At 42.8% G+C, this 22,355-nt stretch overlaps 1 protein-coding gene across 1 annotated transcript; it reads right to left on the reverse strand.

Annotated features, from left to right (window-relative positions):
* Positions 1-15,321: 15,321 nt before the first annotated feature.
* On the reverse strand, positions 15,322-20,272 carry LOC129863645 (uncharacterized). The gene is made up of 5 exons (XM_055935770.1): positions 19,897-20,272; positions 19,606-19,710; positions 19,246-19,515; positions 19,038-19,142; positions 15,322-18,919 (listed from the first exon to the last, which is right to left on the reverse strand). Exons 1-5 carry the CDS (start codon positions 19,910-19,912, stop codon positions 18,534-18,536), a joined length of 882 nt encoding a protein of 293 aa, XP_055791745.1. The 5' UTR covers positions 19,913-20,272; the 3' UTR covers positions 15,322-18,533.
* Between the last annotated feature and the right edge of the window lie 2,083 nt (positions 20,273-22,355).

The raw sequence follows: 22,355 nt of genomic DNA on the forward strand, positions 1-22,355 counted from the left end.
AGGATGGGTTTTGCAGGCTCTATGCTCGAGACCTCCAGTGCGCCTCCACGGCCCAGTGTATCCGGTGCCTCCGCCAAGAACCAAGCCTCCAGTATGTCTCCCCAGCCTGGTGAGTCCTGTGCCTGCTCCACGTACCAGACGGCCCATAGGTCTCTTCACTCCAGTGATGATCCATGGCAAGACGCCTCCAGTGATGCTCCATGGCACAAAGTCTCCAGTGATGATCCATGGCAAGAAGCCTCCAGTGATGACCCATGGCAAAAAGCCTCCAGTGATGATCCATGGCACGAAGCCTCCAGTGATGATCCACGGCAAGAAGCCTCCAGTGATGATCCATGACAAGAAGCCTCCAGTGATGATCCATGGCACGAAGACTCCAGGGATGATCCACGACAAGAAGCCTCCAGTGATGATCCATGGCAAGAAGCCTCCAGTGATGATCCATGGCAAGAAGCCTCCAGTGATGATCCATGGCACGAAGCCTTCAGTGATGGTCCATGGCACGAAGCCTTCAGTGAGGAGTCATGGCACGAAGCCCGCAACGAGGGTGCCCAATCCAGGGCCCGCACAGAGGGTGCGGTGGGCATTCTATGTTTTGTTTTCTATGTTTCTTTATTTCTATGTTTTGGCCGGGTATGGTTCTCAATCAGGGACAGCTGTCTACCGTTGTCTCTGATTGGGAATCATACTAAGGTAGCCCTTTTTCCCTCCTTTCAGCGTGGGTAGTTAAATTTGTTTACATTTACATTTAAGTCATTTAGCAGACGCTCTTATCCAGAGCGACTTACAAATTGGAGAGCGACTTACAAATTGTTTGTGGCACTATAGCCCTGTAAGCTTCACGGTTGTTTCTTTCATTTGTTGTTTTGTTGGCGACATTATCCAAATAAAAAGTAATGTACGCTCACCACACTGCACTTTGGTCTTCCTTCAACAAGGGCTGTGACAGTAAGTTTGTTTTATGGCGCTTTAAAAGGGATCCCTTAAAGCGCCAATCCTGTTAGCGGGATAGACTTGACAACATCCGGGGAAATTGCAGAGTGCTAAATTCAAACTACAGAAATATCAATATTCAACATTCATGAAAATATAAGTGTAATACATCAAAATAAAGATTAACTTCTTGTTAACTTCTCTAGGATAGGGGGCAGCATTTTCACGTTTGGATGAAAAGCATACCCAAATTCAACTGCCAGCTACTCATCCCCAGAAGATAAGATATGCATATTGTTTAGTATATTTGGATAGAAAACACTCTGAAGTTTCTAAAACTGTTTGAATCATGTCTGTGAGCATAACAAAACTTATTTAGCAGGTGAAACCCCAAGGACAAACCATTCAGAATTTTTTTGTTGTTGTGGTCACTCTCTTTTCAAGGAGATTTCATTGGGAAACCAGATTTCTAATTGACTTGCTTGCAGTTCCTACCGCTTCCACTGTATGTCAACAGTCTAGAGAAATTGGTTGAGGTTATTCCTTTGTGTAATGAAGAAGTACGGCCATCTTGAACGAGAGTCACATTAAGTTTCCTTTTAGATAGAAGTGCGTAAACCAGAAAGCTGGCTATAGTTGGTTTTAATCCTGTATTGAACACAGATTATCCCGTCTTCAATTTTATCGATTATTAACGTTAAAAAATACCTAAAGTTGTATTACAAAAGTAGTTTGAATTTTTTGGCAAAGTTTACAGGTAACCTTTGAGATATTTTGTAGTCAAATTGAGCAATTTGGAAGCGGTGTTTTTCTGGATCAAACACGCCAAATAAATGGACATTTTGGATATATATCGACGGAATTAATCGAACAAAAGGACCATTTGTGATGTTTATGGGACATATTGGAGTGCCAAAAACAGAAGCTCGTCAAAGGTAAGGCATTAATTATATTTTTATTTCTGCGTTTTGTGTTGCGCCTGCAGGGTTGAAATATGCTTATCTCTCTTTGTTTACAATGGTGCTAACTCAGATAATAGCATCGTTTGCCTTCGCCGAAAAGCCTATTTGAATTCTGACATGTTGGCTGGATTCACAACCAGTGTAGCTTTAATTTAGTAACTTTCATGTGTGATTTAATGAAAGTTAGATTTTTATAGTAATATATTTGAATTTGGCGCTCTGCATTTTTACTGGCTTTTGGCCAAGTGGGATGGTAGCGTCCCACATATCCTAGAGAAGTTAATCCAGCCGCTGTGTCAGATTTCAAAACGGCGAAAGCACACAATGCGATTATCTGAGGACAGCGCCCCACATGCAAACACATGAAAATATTGTTGTGTGGTTGAGGTCAGTAGATGTCTTTTTCAGTAGTTGTGGTTAATAGTTGTGTTGTTGTGGTCAGTATTTGTGTGATTGTGGCCAGTAGTTGTGATCAGTACCTGTATTGTGGTATGTAGTTGTTGTCAGTAGTTGTCTAGTCAGTAGTTGTCTGGGTGGTCAGTAGTTGTGGTCCGTAGTTGTGTGTGGTGAGTAATTGTGGTCTGTAGTTGTGCTCAGTTGTTTTGAGGTTGTAGTCAAGAGTTCTGTGGTTCAGTAGTTGTGTGCTTACAATGTGTGTGGTTGTAGTCAGTAACTATGTGGTTGTGGTCAGTAGATATTGGTCAGTAGCTGTGGTCATTAGTTGAGTTGTTGTCAGTAGTTCTGTGGTAAGTAGTTGTGTGGCTGTGGTCAGTAGTTGTGTCGTTGTGGTCAGTAGTTGTGTGGTTGTGGATAATAGTTTAGGTCAGTAGATGTTGTCAGGAGTTTGTGGTTGTGGTCAGTACATGTGTAGTTGTGGCCAGTAACTATGGTCAGTAATTGTGGTAATTAGTTGTCGTCAGCAGTTGTGTGGTTGTGGTCAGGAGTTATAATCTATAGTTGTGCTGTTGTGGTCAGAAGTTGTTTGGTCAGTAGTGGTGTTGTTGTGGTCAGTAGTTGTGTGGTTGTGGTCAGTTGTTGTGTGGTTGTGCTCAGTGTAACGGATGTGAAATGGCTAGCTAGTTAGCGGGTACGCGCTAATAGCGTTTCAATCAGTTACGTCACTTGCTCTGAAACCTAGAAGTAGTGTTTCCCCTTGCTCTGCAAGGGCCGCGGCTTTTGTGGAGTGATAGGTAACGACGCTTCGTGGATGACTGTTGTTGATGTGTGCAGAGGGTCCCTTGTTCGTGTCGGGGTGAGGGGACGTCCTAAAGTTATACTGTTACATCAATAATTGAGGTCAGTAGTTGAGGTCAGTAGTTCTGTGGTTGTGGTTTGTAGTTGTGGTCAGTAGTTATGGTCAGTAGTTGTGATAATTAGTTGTGTTGTGGTCAGTAGTTGTGGTAAGTAGTTGTGTTGTGGTCAGTAGTTGTGGTAAGTAGTTGTGTGGCTGTTAGCGGCACAAATCGTGGTTATACAATATGAATAGTAGCCAAAATGCAAACAAAATGTCGGGAGAAATCTTGGGAGAGGCACCTAATATAAGCAATAACTATTCATTAACTTGACTAAAAAATACAGGTTGGACAGCAAATGAAAGATACATTAGTTCCTAATGCCACCGCTGTGTTAGATTTTTAAAATTAACGTTACTACGACATACAGCGTGCGTTAAAGCGAGACCGCACCGAAATTAATGGCGGAATAGTAGTTTAACATTTTTCAACAGAACAACGAATTAACATCATAAATAGTTCTTACTTTTTGATGAGCTTCCATCAGAATCTTGGGCAACTTGTCCTTTGTCCAGAAGAATCGTTGCTCGGTTGTAGATTGTCGCCTTCAACTTTGGAATTAGCAGTAAACATTAGCCATGTGGCGAAGACGTGTCCAACTCACTATAACGCAGCACAAAGAAATATCAGAAAATCGCAATATACTGATATAAACTGATATAACTCGGTTTAAAATAACTACATCATGATGTTTTTAACACCTATATCGAATAAAACCAGAGCCGGATATATCTAACGCCTATAACGAGAGCTTTTCCGAATGCAATCCTGAGGTCTGTCTTGCGCCATGACGAACGTTGAAAAGACTGCACACCCGGTTCCAAGAGCTTTTGTACGGCCTCAGATCTACCTAGACACCCCATTCCAATTCTCACTGCTTACTGACATCTACGGGAAGGCGTATGCAGTGCATGTCGACCCATAGATTACATGCAAATTAATAAACTGACCCTGGAACAGAGTGCCCGATTTCAGATTTCTCACTTCCTAACAGGAAGTTTGCTGCAAAATGAGTTCTGTTTTACTCACAGATATAATTCAAACGGTTTTAGAAACTAGAGAGTGTTTTCTATCCAATAGTAATAATAATATGCATATTGTACGAGCAAGAATTGAGTACGAGGCAGTTTAATTCGGGAACGTTTTTTTACAAAGTCGAAATGGCGCCCCCCTATTGAGAAAAGGTTTTAACTAACACAACGTGACATTGGAACACAGGAGTGATGGTTGCTGATAATGGGCCTCTGTACGCCTATGTAGATATTCCACCAAAAAATCGACCGTTTCCAGCTACAATAGTCATTTACAAGATTAACAATGTCTATACTGTATTTCTGATCAATGTGATGTTATTTTAATGGACAAAAAAATGTACTTTTCTTTCAAAAACAAAGTGACCACAAACTTTTGAACGGTAGTACGGAAATACATGTTCTTCACAGAAAATGAGCCAAGGTCAATGAGTCTCAGGTTGAAAAAATAATGAATTGCATCATTTTTATTTTAGTAAACATTGAGTATGGGTCCTACAGACCCGAACACCATGAAAGGGTTAACGACCAGCCTGTTTGGTAAACCAACTCAGTGGTTAGCTAGTCAGCCCTGAGATTGGAGTGTTGTGAGTTCAATCCCTGGCTATCAAAGACTGTAACAATGTCACCTGATGTTTCAAGCTGCCCCATGCTACAGAAACAGGAGATAGGCTTTGTAAGTGCAAGGCAAGGCTACTTACTTTTTGGTTAGCAACTTCAGAACTAACAACTGGCTTTGCCTGGACTATATCATCTAAAGGATTACATTTTACAAATTCACTCATTAAAATAATTTTTTTCATGAAAACATGTCATTCATATTTAATTTTTTGTTGCCAACTGTTTTATAAAAGCAATAAGGCTATCGAACCCGGGAATTATTGTGTAATAACTTCAGACTAAGGGCTGTTCTTAGGCCTGAGGCGAAAAGGACTATTCGTGGCCCTCGGTTCAGTCTGCTTTTCAACAGACACTGGGAGACAAATTCACCTTTCAACAGGACAATAACCTAAAATATAGGGCCAAATTTACACTGGAATTGCTTACCAAGAGAATGTTGAATGGTCTTGAGTTGCCTAGTTACAGTTTTGACTTAAATCGGTGTCACGCCCTGGCCTTAGTATTAGAGAGATTAAAGTAGATGTCACACGTCAAGATTTGATGGATGACCCTATGTGAGCCTATGTGACCGCTATGTGAACCTAAGGGGCTGCCTGTCATGACATCCTGGCAGGGGTGGGGGCTGGTTGGGTAAGGGTCCAGTTGTCAGGTCAACCGGTAATGATTTATGACCCCAGCCTGATTTATGACCCTATGTAATGATTTATGACCCCCCTGATGGTTAGGTGGGGGTCTTTGGGTAAGGGTCCAGTTGTCAGGTCAACCGGTAATGATTTATGACCCCAGCCTGATTTATGACCCTATGTAATGATTTATGACCCTATGTCCTGTTGTAGCAGGCATGTCCATATTTGGGCTTCCGGTCAGGACATCCTGGCCGGGGTGGGGGTCTTTGGGGTAAGTGTCAAGTTGTCAATGTCGTAAATCAGAAAAAGATCATGATTTATGACCCTATGTAGTGATTGATGCCCCAATGGTTTGTAGAAGGGGGGCATGCCCATATTTGGGCTTCCGGTCAGGACATTCTGATGGTTAGGGGGGGCTTTTTGGGGTAAGTAAGTGACCAGGTGTCATGTCAAACTGTTCCTGGATGTCTAGTGTTGGGGGTTGTTAATGAACATTTCAAAGAGGCTGGCTTTGCAGAAGCCTTATAAAGCCCCAAAACAATTCCTGTTTAAGACTGTACAAGATCTTAAGAATAACCATGGAATTTGGGATCGGTGGCAAAGCGGTGATGACTGTAACAACTGAAGCGGGTCCTCGGTTGGTACATAGAGCACGGGCCAAGTATCAACCCGCAATATATGATGCTCCAAAAAAACGTTTTTTAAATGTGTATAGAAGCCAAATACCTCCATCAAATGCGCTGAAAGATCAAGTGTTGATGTCTAATGGACAGCTGTGGGGGTATCGGTTTGATTACGTGGCCTGTAGAGTGACCCTCTATACGGTCGCTGAAGGAGAAGAATATACAGACCAGACTGTAGGCTTGGACTATGGTGTTGAAGACTGGTCGGTTTTTCGCAAGGTTGTGTGTCCTGAACTGCGCCTTATCACCAAGGGGTATAGTGTGTTCACGGGGCACGAGACCCGTTGGGAAGGTACCCCTGACTCCTCAGGACGAATATTTCACAGGGTGAAAATACAAAGACAGAATGGACGTCCCTGCGGCGTGGAGTTCTATATCGGCACCCAGGAAATCCGAAACCAAAACCTTCGGGAGGGGGGCCATACTGGGGATACCAGACTGCGTCTGCTTATTCCTTTTAAAAGTTGGGATGTACTGGAATTGAACATGTTGAAGGCGTTGGATGATCTCTTTGTACAGAGCCAACAGAGGCAGAGCCTTGTGCATTTAAAGAAGTGCATAATATATACGAATCTTGAAGATTACGTTTCAAAAAAGCCTCAAGAAGATACAACTTCAGAAGAAAACTAAGTACGGGGAGTCTTTAACCACGCCCAGATACCCAAAGGCGGGGTTCTACAATAAAAGCAAAAGCAGCCGGTTCTTCATTTCATCATAGACCATGGATATCCCTACCTTCTACGAGGACTCCGCTACGTCATGGGGCCCCGAAACTAAGGACTCAATGCCTCGCAGCCCTACACTCTACTCACCCCTGGCAAGACCCGCGACACCCCCTACATGTACCCAGCCTGAGGATGTGTTTGATGGGGTGGTCAGTACTATTTTTGTGGATACCATCAAGGCCTCTGTAGCTACACTTTTAGACTTGGTGATTGGCGACTATATAAGAGAAAAATGCATCGGCTGTGAGATCAATCATCCCAGCCAGCGTCGTCATCCTTGCCTATACGACCCTCCGAGATACTACTTTTTCAATCATTTTGAGGAGCTGGTGAAAAGACTGTGGTCCCGCAGGTTTATACCATCGCTGGTCAGCGCCCTGGAGTCTATGGGTCTTGTGCCGTCTATCCCTAGAGTTTACGGGGTAACCGAGGCCTTCCTACATGAACTGAAGGAGGCAATTTTCATCCACGAGAAACTCAAAGAAATCCGACACACCCTGGTGACCGACAACAAATACCGGGAAGCTGTGGTGGCTGATGTGGTGCTTTTCTGGCTCAATAAATCCCAAGAGACCGAGTGACATTTTGTTATTTAGAGCTATGGGTAACTATGTGTCTACGATGTTGGAGCGAATAAATACATTTTTTCTTTTGAGAGACCTTACAAATGTTATGCATCAGATTATTGAAAATAAAGTGAATAATGTATCGTTCTACACGACACACAATACCTGGGCTAATGTCGAGCGTTTGTTGAAAATGGAACAAATCATGAATCATGTACGACATACGGGTGGGAGTTTGCAATGGACACAAATGGTATCAAGAATTGTTGATGAGTCTGAAGAGCTAGAAGTAACTTTGGCTAAGATTTTGCATTATTTGTTTGAACCCCCATTTAATGTGAACGTGTATCATATTTGTTGTTTATATACTTATATATCCGACGTGTGTGTTTTAAAAATTCAGCGACACAAACCTGTAAATCTAAACCATATATACAAGGTGTTGCATGATGTGATTGTTGAGAAAACTGGGACTTGTATCTTGCAACAAATCCTGAATTGGTTGTATACGTAATACTTGGTGTTAAAAAAATAAAAATTCTCAAACTGAAATGTTGTCGTTATTTGAAAGTTGCTCATTAACGTTATTGTCCCTCAGAGAGGCAAGAAGGATGGCTGAACAGCTGTTGAAAAACATTTATTATAATCCCGCTAACCCCGGGTCTTATGGTGGTAAAGAGCGTTTACAGAGAGCAATAGCCGAAGAAACAGGTAGCCTGTTAAGCGATGCTAAAGTGAGTGAGTGGTTATCAGAGCAGGATGCCTATACTCTCCATAAATCTGTAAGAAAACATTTTCCAAGAAATATAGTTTTTTCTACGCATCCCTTATCCCAATTTCAGGCGGATCTATGCGACATGCAGGCCCTTGCCGATAAAAATGATGGAAATCGCTACATGCTAACGGTTATAGATATTTTCTCTAAAGTAGCCTTTGTAAGGGTTTTAAAAAATAAGAGCGGGGCCGAGGTAACCAGGGCCTTTGACTCGATCTTGAAGGCAGGAGGAGCACCCAATAAAGTGCAGACTGATGGCGGAAAAGAATTCTTCAATAAAACATTTCAGAAGCTGATGAATAAGTATAAAATAATACATTTTGCTACAGGCTCGGATTTGAAAGCTTCGGTTGTGGAACGCTTTAATAGGACTTTGAAGGAGCGGATGTGGAGATATTTTACAGCTCACAACACACACCGATATCTCGATATAGTTCAGGATTTAGTAACGGGCTACAATAACAATTATCATAAGAGTATAAGGATGAAGCCGTCGGAGGTGTCTTCTGAAAACTCTTTTCAAGTCTTTAAAAATCTGTATGGTTTGTTCCCCGTTCGCCGTAAGAAAAAAATTAACTTTAAATTCAACGTGGGTGACTTGGTGCGTATATCTAAATTGAGGGGTGTTTTCGACAAAAAATACGAACAAGGCTTTAGCTCTGAGTTGTTCACCGTTACAGAATGTCTGCCACGCATACCCTCTGTCTACAAATTACAAGATTATGACGGGGAGCTAATAGAGGGATCTTTTTATGAAAAGGAATTACAGAAGGTCCAGTTGGGTAAAGACAAAGTCTTTCACGTGGAGGAGATTCTAGATCAGAAGAGAGAAAAGGGTAAAAAATGGTTGCTGGTCCGCTGGAAAAACTGGCCCCAAAAGTTCAACAGTTGGGTATTGGAGCATGATGTGGTGGAGGCAACGGGGATTAACTTAAACCCACAGTCCTGATAACTAGCTCCTCATTCTCGTGTACACACGAGTGCATCATGGAACACAGCGGCTTCTACCTGACTCTCCCCAGTAATGCGTCTGCACATATATATCGTAATAATCAGAGTTCGAATTATACAACCAATTTTCCAAAGCCTATAGAGTTATCAGAGGCTTGGGAAGTAGGTCTCAGCGAGATTACATACCCCCATAGTTGGTATAATATCAAAGATAAGGACCGTGATTTTTATTGCAAAAAGTTATCGGAACCTGCGAAACTTATTAAGCTTAAAAAAGGTTTCTATAGAACCGTCGACAGGATCGTCTCAGAGTTGAATGAACACCTAACCCTAAACAAGATGGAAATATTCCTATTCTACAATCCAATCCATAAAAGGATACAAATCTCAGGGCCTGCTAACGGGGGTATAAAGACCAGCGGTAATTTATCCTACATGTTGGGGATGGGTCCCAATAAATGGACGTATGTGAAAGATAAATTATTCCCATTCCCTGCGGATATCCATGCAGGCTTTTACAACATATTTGTGTATACCGACATCATAACCTATCAAAGGGTCGGAGACACATGTGTGCCCCTCCTGAGAACAGTTCATATAGACGGAAAGGATGGGGACATCGTCACTGTCAATTATGACAAGCCGCACTACGTACCCGTCAGCAAGAAATATATTGAAAACATTCTGGTTGAGCTTAAAACGGATCAGAACGAAAACATTGAATTTACTTATGGTAAAACGATTGTAAAACTACACTTTAGACCCACCAAAACCTCTCTACATATATAATATTTGGTATTATATTTATAAACATAATACCAAATAAAAGGGTTATGGAGCCCCCTCAGCTCGACCCCAACCGTTATGTTTCATACTATGTGGATCAAGTTGGTAATGGACTACCAGGATATCATGGAGCACCGACAATGTATGGTGCGGGGATAGGGGGTATATTTCGTAACCTCTTTAGGATGGTTTTACCGTTTATGAAGAGAGGCTTCAGCATAGCCAAACCCCACTTAAAATCCGCGGCTAAAAATATAGTAAGTGAGGTTGTAGCAAATGCTATGACCCGCAGAGCGTCACCAGAGGTGGAGCATCAAGAAGGCTCTGGTCTTATGATATTGTCTCGAAGGCCTAAAAAGAGACCCCCAGGTTTAAGACGCAGGCCTGCACCTAAAAAGCGGAGGTTAACTGTTAAAAGAACCTCAGTAAGTCAAAGACGTGGTAAAGTGAGGAGGTCTGGACCAAAAAGAATACTAGGAAGTATTTTCTAAAAGAATAAGTGACATGGCTCTTTTACACCGAATGTCCTCTGAAGCTATAAAGACAGAACTCGATCTTTTCACGGCACCGTTAACGCAGCATTCAATAGACAGGTCCAGTTATGTGGAGATAGCCCCCCTCTCGGCTATTACAGATAACGGGCCTATCGAATTTTTCATACCAGGCCACGGTGACAACTATCTGGACCTCAACAACACCTTGGTGCATTTACGTCTAAAAGTGACCAAAAGAGATGGGTCTAATATTGCAGGCGATGCCAAAGTGAGTCTCATTAATTACCCCTTGGCCACCATCTTCTCCCAAGTGGATGTGACTTTGGGTGAACGCCTAATCAGTCAAAGCAGCGCCACATACCCATATAGGGTCCGAGCCATCATGGAGTGTTTGCTAAACTACTCCGAAGACACTCTCAAAACACAATTTAGCGCCGGGTTGTTTAGCAAGGATACTGCAGGAGTCTCTATGGAATCGACAGACCCTTCCACCGGGGCGAACAAAGGCCTGGCGGCACGCGCTCGCTACTGCGCCGAATCTCGAGAGTTTCATTTGCTAGGCCCTATACACTCTGACATTTTCTTTCAAGAACGGTTGCTCTTAAATTCTGTTGATTTAAGATTAAAATTAACCAGGGCCAAGGATGAGTTTTGCCTGATGTCTCCCCTAGACGGGGATTTTAGTTTGAAAGTGTTGGGGGCCACCCTTTTTATTAAAAAAGTGTCTGTATCTCCGGCAGTACGCCTGGGTCACTCACATGCTTTGATGAAAGGAAATGCCCTTTACCCTCTCCAAAGAATTACCATGAAAACCTTTAGCATACCTGTGGGCAGTAGAATCTGCAGTCAAGAAAACCTATTTCTAGGCCCTTTACCTAGATATGTGGTTATAGGTCTGGTTGATCACGCCTCTAATACGGGGAGTTTAGATAAAAAAAACTTTAATTTTCAACACTTCAATGCAGAGTATGTAGCTCTCTGTCAGGACGGACGTCAGGTTCCTGCTAAGGCTTTCCAACCCCAATTTAACAACAACATATCTGTGCGAGAATTTTACAATCTATTCCTGGCCACAGGGAGGCATCTAAAAGATCTCTCTTTGCCTATTGACAGAAATGATTTTGCAGAGGGTTACACTTTGTATGCTTTCAATTTATCACCTGATGATGACACCTCAGGAAATCTGTCTGTGATGTCCCAAGGTAACCTCAGGCTGGAAATGCGTTTCCGTACACCTTTAACCTGTACAGTTAGCATGATTGTTTACGCATGCTCTGATTCAATCTTGGAAGTGAATGCCCGAAGACAGGTCTTAGTGGATTATTATTAAGGACCTTTGAGCAAAGACATGAATACCCAAGAGTTGGAAGGGCTCATGAGCCGCTTGATTGGAAAACAATTTTGTGGAGTGATGGCTTGTGATGAATTACCTATTGAGATATGGCCTGAGAGGCCTGCAATGTTTATTGTCAATACCCATCCTAAACACATGCCTGGTGAACATTGGCTAGCTATGACATTAGAACAGGAAGGTGGAAGAAAAATCTCAACTTTTTTTGATTCCTATGGCTTTCCCCCCGGTTTTTCACATTTCCCTAAATCTATTAAAGATTTTTTGACCCTAAACGGTTCAAAGATCTACTACAGCATCAAACAAGTGCAAGATAACCTTTCCACTACATGCGGTCACCACTGTGTATTTTACCTGTGCCAAAGAGCCCGGGGAGTTTCTTTTGAAGATGTTATGTTTCTTTATAAGGATGATTTAAGAAGTAATGACAACTTTGTATCTTGTTTTGTTAGAAAATATCAAAAGTGTTCAAATGTGTGTCGTTTAAGAACGCGTAATCAAGGCGTATGCTCACGTCATATGTTTCAAGAATGCCACAAATGTTAAATTGCTTATTTTTCAAATAAAACATTTTATTGAATTTAATCATAGTCATTCAAAAGTCATTTTCAAAAGTCTAACCACGCCGAGAGATCGGGATTAGGAAAAGGTCCTGAGACGTTCATGGGTGTAAATGAGTTAGCATCATCGCTTTCATAGGGGGGAGGTGTCGTTGGGGCATCTTTAGGGGTGCTGTATCTCGTTAAAGGCTTTTGATTTAAAGCTTGAATCTGTTGACGAAGCTTATGGTTGGGTACACCCGAGAGGGGAATGTTCAGGATTGCCAGGGCCTTAAGAAACTGACGCCAGCCGGGAGGCCTTCGGTCATCAGCAACCTTGTGGGCAGCCGTGGTACTTTTAAGTAAGTCCACCATATGGGAACCCCTAACAACAGCGCCCTGAAGTATAAACTCTCCAGAATCGTTCCAAGCAGCTAATCCCTTTGAGTCTTTTATCTTGTTCATAATGTATTTAACATTCTTCCGGTTACGTAAAGGCACATGTGTCAGTAGGTCATGCATAACTTTATCTTCAAAAGGCATTTGAGCTTCACCAGACATAGGATCTTCACTAGGTAAGAGCGCCGGTACAGGCCTTACCGGGGCCTGGCTATCGTTAGGTTCGACATCTGTTAAAGGGTCCGGTAGGGAAAGTGTTAAATGGTTGGTCTCTCTCTCCCCTTGCTTTACCAGAGTCAAATATCTTTGCATTAGGTTTGTGTATTTTTGGATCTTATCATAAGGGTTCAATCCTTTTCGGTTCAAAACATCCTTCATGGCCGTATCCAAATCATTTTCAGCTGTTTGTCTGATATTTTCAGGACCCTGCATTTGATTTTTAAGTCTATCCAACTCTTGTTGTGGCACCAAGTACATTTTAGTGGCCATCACACCGCGTGTTCAACCCCCACGTCTGGCCGCAATAAGGCTGGTGATGAAGGGCACAGCTATGCTGAGTAAAGGTATAAGAAAACCTCCAGACTGTTGTATACTATGTCTTTTCTTTTGAAGACTGGCCCTTTTATTGGCAAAGAGTTTGATCGCGGTCTTTTGTCTCTTTAATTTTTTCAATTGGTTCAGGGTGAGTGGAATGCGTCCTTTGAGAAGATTCAAAGCAATCTCACATAAGGCTAATATGAGATCTGAAGAACAACTACCCAAGATGGCCTTCCGTCCTTTAGCTGTAGACCCAACTAGCCTTGTCAAGAGGGGCAGGTTTCTTTTTAAACGCAGAGACATAGCGTTTACTTTTTAGGAAGGTATGCAGCAGGCCGCTCCCACGGAAACAGACCTGTACGTAGCCTAAGGTGTTCTGGAGTATTTGCTTTTAAATCCACGATTAAATAAGAAAATGGCTCTTTGGTAGCGTCCTCATAGCTCTCCATAAAGTATGATTTCCTTCCAGGGTACATCTGCTGTGCTAGAGTGCTAATTTGCAGTTTGTCTCTAGGATTTTTAAACAATACCATGTAGTTGGCATTCAAGCTAATGGTACGGCTATTTTTACCTTGGTGAAACACATTCTGGACCAAGTAAAGCACGGACAGGTTTCTATGATGAGTATATTGGGTAAAAGCTCTTGCAATTTCTGGATGTTCGCTACCAGCAAATAGCATATCGTCCAAAACAAGCAGATTGTGTATATGTGGGGGGAGAAGTTGATCATCAGACAGAGAATCGGGTATTCCTTCAACAAACTTGATTTTTATTGTCTTCAATAATTCATCATACAGAGGTTGGTAACAGGAATAACACCATACAATATTGTCAGGCTTTTGAGATAACACATGTTCAGAATTCTCTAAAATACTTTTTACAAAAAAAGTTTTACCACTGTTTGATGGGCCTGCAATTAAGGCCGAAAAGGGCAGTTTTAAACGGGGGTCAAAATCCTCGACAGCCGTCATTATATCTTAAGCTTTAAGACACACTGGGGCTTGTAGCCTAAGTCAGTAGCCAAAGGGCAATGTGGTACCGTCAGGCAATAGCCGTCTCTTGTCATAGACTACCCTGAATCTTTTAGTGAGTGGGGCGTTTCTTAGATGGAACCCCTTTTTATCCCTCACTATTTTGTTGTAGGAGGTCAAAATCTCCAAGTCACTATTCTTGTCATTTACGAACCCGTCGACCAAACGCGTGATTGATTCCAAGTTAACACGCGGTGCATTTTCGTAGTTTTGAGTCACGCCTTTGGCTTTCAACACCACGTGATTGTCTTTAGTCCTAAAAGCATAGCTTTTGGGCCCACATGAGGACCATTCTGTGATATGGTCACCCTCGGCGAGTTCACTAGTTAAACCCCCAAGATAGTTGCTAAGTGGGGGGTTCCAATCCCCCGGCTTGCTTACATAGACCACAGAGTCTGTGTCGTGGTAAAGAACCCGCCGCTGAAGCTGTTCCATGAGGGTGTACAGTTCAAGTCGGGCATAGGCTGTGGTAAATGCTGCAAGAAACACATTTACATTACCTGGGGGTAGAACCCACTTTGGGTTGCGACGCCATTGCACCAAGGCAATGTCTTGACTCAAGAATGAAAAATGTGAAATTTCGTATTGGTCCGAAAAAACAAATTCCAAAAATTCTTCCGGGTCTTTAATGATCGAAGTTGTTAGCATATTGCTTCTCTGCGCTAACTTCCCCCAAAGGGAGTTCAAGTACAATTTCGAAACATTTCTTTTGGTTTTGTTGACCTGTATTCTGTCAGGGTCAAGAAGTATGCCTTCTCTGTCATGGTAGTCTTGAATGTACTTCTCTTTACTTTCTTGATCTGTGACCGATGCTGGATAGCCTGAAGCCATCTGCTTGCATCTCAAGAAGTTCTTGATGTACTCTTTAAAAAGTGTGTCTGATTTCCTGGAAAAGTTCCACACTTCAAAGATTTTGGCCACACGATATCCCTTCTCCAAAGCCTTAGAGAATTCAACGGTGACCCAGACACCTGTCAGGGCTCTTTCTTGATCTGAGTGATCACATGGATTTTCCTGGTTGTTGTTTTCACAGCATGTGCGACAAAGGGGAAAGAAAAGTTTTCCTTTAGACCCCTTGTAAGGCAGCACAGGTATAAACAGACCCCTAGGAGGGTAGACAGTCGCTTTGATTAAACCAAAATAATTTTGGGGTTCGTCAAAGTCGCTGTGAATAATTTCAGGATGCCCTATAGGATAGCATGAGGAACTCATTACATGAGGATATAGGGATGTAAAATCTACATAGCCTATTGTCTCGTCGGGTTGAGCTACATAACGCAATGTCAAAGCATTGGTCCTGCCTCCAAACAAGGCCTGTCTCGGTTCCAGGGGCTCTGGAGGGTCATATTGGGTAAGGAAGGCCTGAACATGAGGATCCGCCTTTTTCAGGGCTGTCCATTCGTGTTCCCACAAAACCACAACTTTTAACCCGTATGTAGCCTTTAAAGAATTCAGTTTGTCTTGAAACTCTTGGTACATTTCCCCAAAAGTCTTTTGGGTTAGGACACACATGGCCTGGGGGACAAAGCATAATTTACAACCGTGGAAGAAACAACCGTTGTACTCATACACTGTCTCAACACCGTCAATCTGTGTGTATCCATCTACATGGTAAGGCCCAAAAGCCTTCTCCCCCCGATTCAAAGCATGTTGGATAAAAACATTTTTATCCTGGGCTAGGTACTCCAACCATTGAATGGAGCCACTAGAGTAGGCCTTGAATTGTCGTCGGTAGTTGTCTGGCGATGGGATCGCTATAGATGCTGGAGTTAGATAGTGTGTACGATAGGTTTTCATGCACGCGGATGCAATAGTTGTACAGCTCCAGGGGTCAATGCCTGCATCTTTGATAACCTCTTCTCTGAATCTGAGGCATCCTTCACGTAGTATAACCACGTCATTGTCACAGTATGATTCCATCTCTTTATGAAAATCAAAAGTTCCATGTCTTACTGTCTCGTACCAAGTCATGAATTTCTCACGCTCCTTGGTAGACATTTGATCACAACCGTACATTTCGGGGGCTGGATAAGCTCCTATATAATGTAGATTCTCCTCAGATGTGAAGAAGTGGGGGAAATAGCCTTTGACCGAGTTTTCAAAACCCAAGGCCTCTGGCATTTGAGCCAATCTCATGGGTAAGAAGCTTAAACTGTCAATGTATCTCTGTTTGAAGGCGTGGTCAACAAAACATAAGATTTTACTCCCTTGAGCAATGACACTGGGCGCCACGCCTTGCTGTATCAAAGGGTTCAGAAGCAGATAGGAGTCATAGGCGCGCGCATTGTGAGCTATAAACGTGAAGTTTCTGTACTGGGCCTTTCTAAAATGTTTTAGAAAGAGTCGGGCGCAATCGGGCCCCTCGGCCGACCACTTTTCACCGGTGAAAGTCATGGTAGATACAAAAATAGGCAAGTGAACCCCTGATTGCTGATTTGTCTCAAAATCATAAAAAACATATTTCTCTGTATGTTCATCTTCAGCCAGGGGCTGAATGTAACACTCATGTGGTACTTCTTGAACAACTTCTGCGTCTCTGCTTTTCAAGGGCCCTTTACAGATTGGGCAATGTATGATTCCACAAACATGGGGTTTAGGGCTGTCTATTTTAAGGTTGTAATTGCAATGACATTTTGGACATTTCTTGTTAATGTCACAAATGCTTACAGATTTACAGGCCTTGGGGTGCCATGTTTCAGTTTTGTGTTTTTCGTAACAGTAGGCCGAACGACATGTGCGGTGACAATCCTCACAGGGTGTCAAGTTTAGCGGTTGCATAGGGCAATGTTTATCCAGACATACTGAACAGTTATAACGGCACGAGTGCCCCCCCTTGCGGGTGTAGCCGGTATGACAGGCTGGACAGACATATGGGGCGCCTAAAAATGCTGTGATGTTAGTTACGGCATAGTAATGCTCATTTTGCACATAAAAGTACATAGTCTTAGGGTGTGGCTCTTGTATATTTTGGAACTTCAGGAGCGCGTCATTAGCCCTGCTGTGGTACAAAACCACAATCTTGATATTCAGAAAGTTTTCAAATTTGCCTATGTCGGAGAAAGCCACAGCCTCCTGTATACCTAAACCCACAGCCTTTTGTAGCTCTTGAGCTTTCTGTAACGCTTCGCGCTCTGTACATCCTGGGCTGAGTAAGTGGGCCAAACCTATGGCAAAGCATAGCTTATTACCATGATTGTGAACGATTATGAGGTAGGCCTTTTTATTGCTTATGATTTCGGACTGCATCAGGCTATCGAGTTTACGTCTCTGCCCGCCGCCCCCTTGTGGTGGCCGGACTAATTGTACTACAAGTTCGAGGGTCCTATCTGCTAGCACGTTTAAATTTGACTGAACAAGGCGTTCTAGCAGGTTAACAAATTGTTCAAGATCTGCTTCACCCCTATTTAAAATAAGCGACACACGGCTCTGCAGACTGTCTCCAAAGATTTCCAACTGTAAGGTATCCCTTGGTTGGCTATAAGCTCTAACTCTATCTACCAGTTCATTCAAAGTGTCCATAAGCATTACGTAAAACACAGCATATTCCCGAATCTGACCCCCCCATGCGAAATTGAAAAACTGTCGAACCTCAATATTGTGGAATTTATTTCGATACAAAACATGTTCACTGCGATCAAGACCATCCCCATCCTGATTTGCTAGACAATTGTCCAACTGTTCAAAAACATCGTATTGGGTTTCAGACTCTTCAGACATGGGTGTTAAAGGCTGGCTTAGAGGTGTAGGTGGTGCAGAATTAAACCTAGGGCTTTCGTTCTGTACATTGTGATCAAGACCTTCCCGCTCCAGATTTGATAGACATTTGTTCAGCTGTTCAAAAACATCGTATTGGGTTTCCTCTTCGAACAAGGGTGTTAAAGGATGGCTTAGAGGTGTAGGGGGTGCAGAATTAAACCTTGGGCTCTCGTTCATCTGGGTAATTAAAGATATGATTGATTCGGGTATCTGTGATAACCTGTTTTCATCTGCAGACCCTGACTCATTCATACGTGTAATAATTTCAATGAGTTCGGAGGGAATCTGTGATAATAGGTTTTCATCTATAGCCCCTATGTCAATTAGCCCAGAATCATTCATATGGTTAATTATATCTTGGAGCTCTGTAGGGATTTCCGCTAAGAGGGTTTCAATTGTCTCGCTTAGGTCTATAGGGGGCGCCATTTCTCTACTTAAGGATGTGTGTGCTTGTGTTTTTTTACATATGTGTTTTTTAACGGAGGTATTTGCTTGTTTTAACCCTACTGTTGTTTAACATGCGGGGAAGCTCTCTACGCCAGAATGACACATCCTGATTGTATTGATGTTCGAATAGAATACCCATACGACGTTGAAGTAAAGCCTTTCGTGATTTTAAACCCTGTGTAAAAGCCTTGAAAAGCACGGCTTGGTCTATTTCACAAGAGGCTGTTGCCCCACCAGAATTGGCCGCTTCAATAAGGTTGGCCACTTCACAGAACATCAAATCGTCTACCTCAGAAATGTCATTTAAAACTTTGAAATCATCAGGCTTCGCTGTTCTGGTGACTGGGGTCTTTGGCGCCTCCTCGGGATCTAGATGTGTAGCTTCTTGGAGGTCTTTATAAGCAGGCGAGGAGTCTGCATTAAAAATAATACATACAGAAAAATAGGTTATTAACCCTAAAATATGTTTGATAAAAATGTAAAATACATTTCAGATATAAGCCTATATATTAACAATACATTAATTAAATACCTCGGCTTTTTTGAAGAGGGCTGTTCTGAAGAAGCTCTGAGAACTCGGGAACATGTCTTTGGGCAACCCTAATTATAGCATCTGCCTGGTCTGTAGCTTGTGAGCCTGAAATTTAAAAAAAAAAAAAAAAAAACATCATTAGTACATGTTTAAACATATTCAGGCATAAAAATAAAATATATATATATAAATTATAATTGATTCATACCTTGTCCTTGTAACGCTGTCTCGTGAATACCCTCCCAGTAGTATTGTTCGGGTGAAGCGGACCTGTGGATCTGGGCCCTGATTGTCCGTTGGTGTTTAATAGGGGGCGTCCAGCGGTCCTGGGTCAGGGGAGTTGACAGGCCGTTTAAAGTCTCTGTTTGCGGCTTGTGTGTAAATACATCCTGGGAGTAGGGCACAATTGTCTCGTAGGCATATCCTTCACAGAAACCGTGTAGACTCCCTATGGCACCCGTTCTAGGAGGTATTTCCGCTGTAAACACATAAAATAACTTTTAATATAAGATGCCGATACTTTTTGTTTTTAAGGTATAAATATTCTTACGGAATTCTTGAATCTTACTACAATTCAGGGTCGGCGTTGGGATGTAAGCAATTTGTTCCGGAGACCCTACGGCCGGTTCGAGTTCAGTTATATCTCGGAGAATCTGAGTGAAGGTTTGAGAATCTAAAAAAAAACATTAGATAATATTAAAGCTCTAATCATTTTAGCTAATATTGACATTTTATACGTTAAGAATCCGGGCCCTAAGGCCTGTTTAATATTTCTATAACATACAACGTTTTCAAACAATTCCCAAGAACAAACAAATCTAATATATAACATATGTAAATATTTATTTCAAGAACTAACCTTGAGAAATATCCATGAGGAGGGTTTTTACCAGATGATCTTTTTTAACGGGGTCCGTCCGATAACTATTCCTGGGGGAATGCTGTAGGGTAAATGCGCGAAAACGAAGCTAACAGGGGGGACCTGTTTTGCTTAGCTTTTGTAGCCGTATGACTCGCGTGGTGTCGTATTTTTTCGCGCTAAAAACAGCCTAAAAGTTATCTTTGAAGCCTAAGGCATGTGGTTCAAACACCAGCCATTTGGTTCAAACATAGGGTATTGGGTGGTGTCTAAACATTAGGTATCTTTTGATATTCTAAAATCTCCGGGGGCTAGCATCTAGATGCTGGGGTGGGGAGGTCTCGACAGGGCTGGGCTGAATGACTTTTAGACATCTGTTTGGCCTGATAGTGTAAAGAGAGAGAGAGAGAGAGAGCCTTGAGCGCAGATGCAAGGGTATTTTTTTAACAAACACATCGCCCCCTTTTTCTGTTTTTGAAACACACACACACACACACACACAGCCACTACAGCACACGCACGCCCATACGCGCGCACATTGCGCAAGTTTTTTTTTTTTTCTCAGGGACAGACTGCGCTAAGAGTGAACAAACGCGAGAGTTCATAACGTGGTGAGATTCTGCTTTTAAAACCATTTTATTTCATTCAAAATATTTAGTACATACATTTTATAGCCTTACATTCTTAAGGTATTTTACGAAGCCTTTCTTACAGATCCAGGGATCTGATGCAACCACCCCCCATTGTCAGTGTCCAGTTGGTCATCAAAATGCCGGGATCTCTTGCCAGGCTCATCAACACTTGGTAAGTTTTCACTCCAGGGGTACATCCTACGTCGGGCCTTTTGGTCCTGGCTATGTCTCAAGAAAAGTCGAGGCCAGCGCCTTAACTGTTCGCGATTTTTGAAGAGAATGTCCAGCTTATTCATAAGTGTTATGAAAATTGGATAATCCACCCATTTAAAACTAAACACAGGAATAAAAAAGTTGACATCTTTGCATGCTCTGGATGCTACTGGAGAATTGACAGACTTTGTAGCATTACCCGCATCATAAACTTGACAGGCTAAAATTGTCACTTTGTTGTCCGGGTTATAGTCCATTGAAGCAATTCTTAGAGCCTTGAGATCACTGCGTCCGAAGACCTGTTCTTCCAACGCATAGCCTGGCACAGCTGTGCCACTCAGGACCTGTTCAATTTTACAAAGAGCCAGCCTGATGTTTAGCCATTCTCTCATGCCCAGAGCAGGAGAAAAACTCCCAGGTTTTGCCTGATAAACGGGTTTGGGGCCACTGGCGTTGAAGATCTTTACCGTAGAATCCTCCGGCTGGAATATGTAAGACATATGGCCCTCACTCGTACCCAAAAATCCTTTAAAACATTCTGGAGCTTCACACAGAACTTCCTCAATGCTTTGTTCACTGGGTTCATGACAAGCCGAGCATAACATACCATAAATTGCCAGTTGGGTCATTTTTGTTTAATATTCAGGGGGTTTATCTTGTACAATCTTAAACATGCATTGTTTTGGGGCTTTATAAGGCTTCTGCAAAGCCAGCCTCTTTGAAATGTTCATTAACAACCCCCAACACTAGACATCCAGGAACAGTTTGACATGACACCTGGTCACTTACTTACCCCAAAAAGCCCCCCCTAACCATCAGAATGTCCTGACCGGAAGCCCAAATATGGGCATGCCCCCCTTCTACATTTACATTTACATTTTAGTCATTTAGCAGACGCTCTTATCCAGAGCGACTTACAGTAGAGTGCATACATTTTTTATTACATTTCATTACATTTTACATACTGAGACAAGTATATCCCTACCGGCCAAACCCTCCCTAACCCGGACGACGCTATGCCAATTGTGCGTCGCCCCACGGACCTCCCGGTTGCGGCCGGCTGCGACAGAGCCTGGGCGCGAACCCAGCCCAGCCTGGGCGCGAACCCAGAGACTCTGGTGGCGCAGCTAGCACTGCGATGCAGTGCCCTAGACCACTGCGCCACCCGGGAGATCCGAGATTCTACAAACCATTGGGGCATCAATCACTACATAGGGTCATAAATCATGATCTTTTTCTGATTTACGACATTGACAACTTGACACTTACCCCAAAGACCCCCACCCCGGCCAGGATGTCCTGACCGGAAGCCCAAATATGGGCATGCCTGCTACAACAGGACATAGGGTCATAAATCATTACATAGGGTCATAAATCAGGCTGGGGTCATAAATCATTACCGGTTGACCTGACAACTGGACCCTTACCCAAAGACCCCCACCTAACCATCAGGGGGGTCATAAATCATTACATAGGGTCATAAATCAGGCTGGGGTCATAAATCATTACCGGTTGACCTGACAACTGGACCCTTACCCAACCAGCCCCCACCCCTGCCAGGATGTCATGACAGGCAGCCCCTTAGGTTCACATAGCGGTCACATAGGCTCACAT

The sequence above is a fragment of the Salvelinus fontinalis genome, chromosome 10 (genome assembly GCF_029448725.1).
Source record: "Salvelinus fontinalis isolate EN_2023a chromosome 10, ASM2944872v1, whole genome shotgun sequence".
Classification (NCBI taxonomy): Eukaryota; Metazoa; Chordata; class Actinopteri; order Salmoniformes; family Salmonidae; genus Salvelinus; species Salvelinus fontinalis.

What these genes read in the sequence shown, in the direction of transcription:
- LOC129863645 (XM_055935770.1), bottom strand. An exon ending in AACGCCGACCCTGAATTGTA is followed by an intron (nt 19,516 to 19,605) that starts GTAAGATTCAAG and finishes ATGTGTTTACAG; the next exon opens with CGGAAATACCTCCTAGAACG. An exon ending in CCCTCTTCAAAAAAGCCGAG is followed by an intron (nt 18,920 to 19,037) that starts GTATTTAATTAA and finishes TTTTTAATGCAG; the next exon opens with ACTCCTCGCCTGCTTATAAA.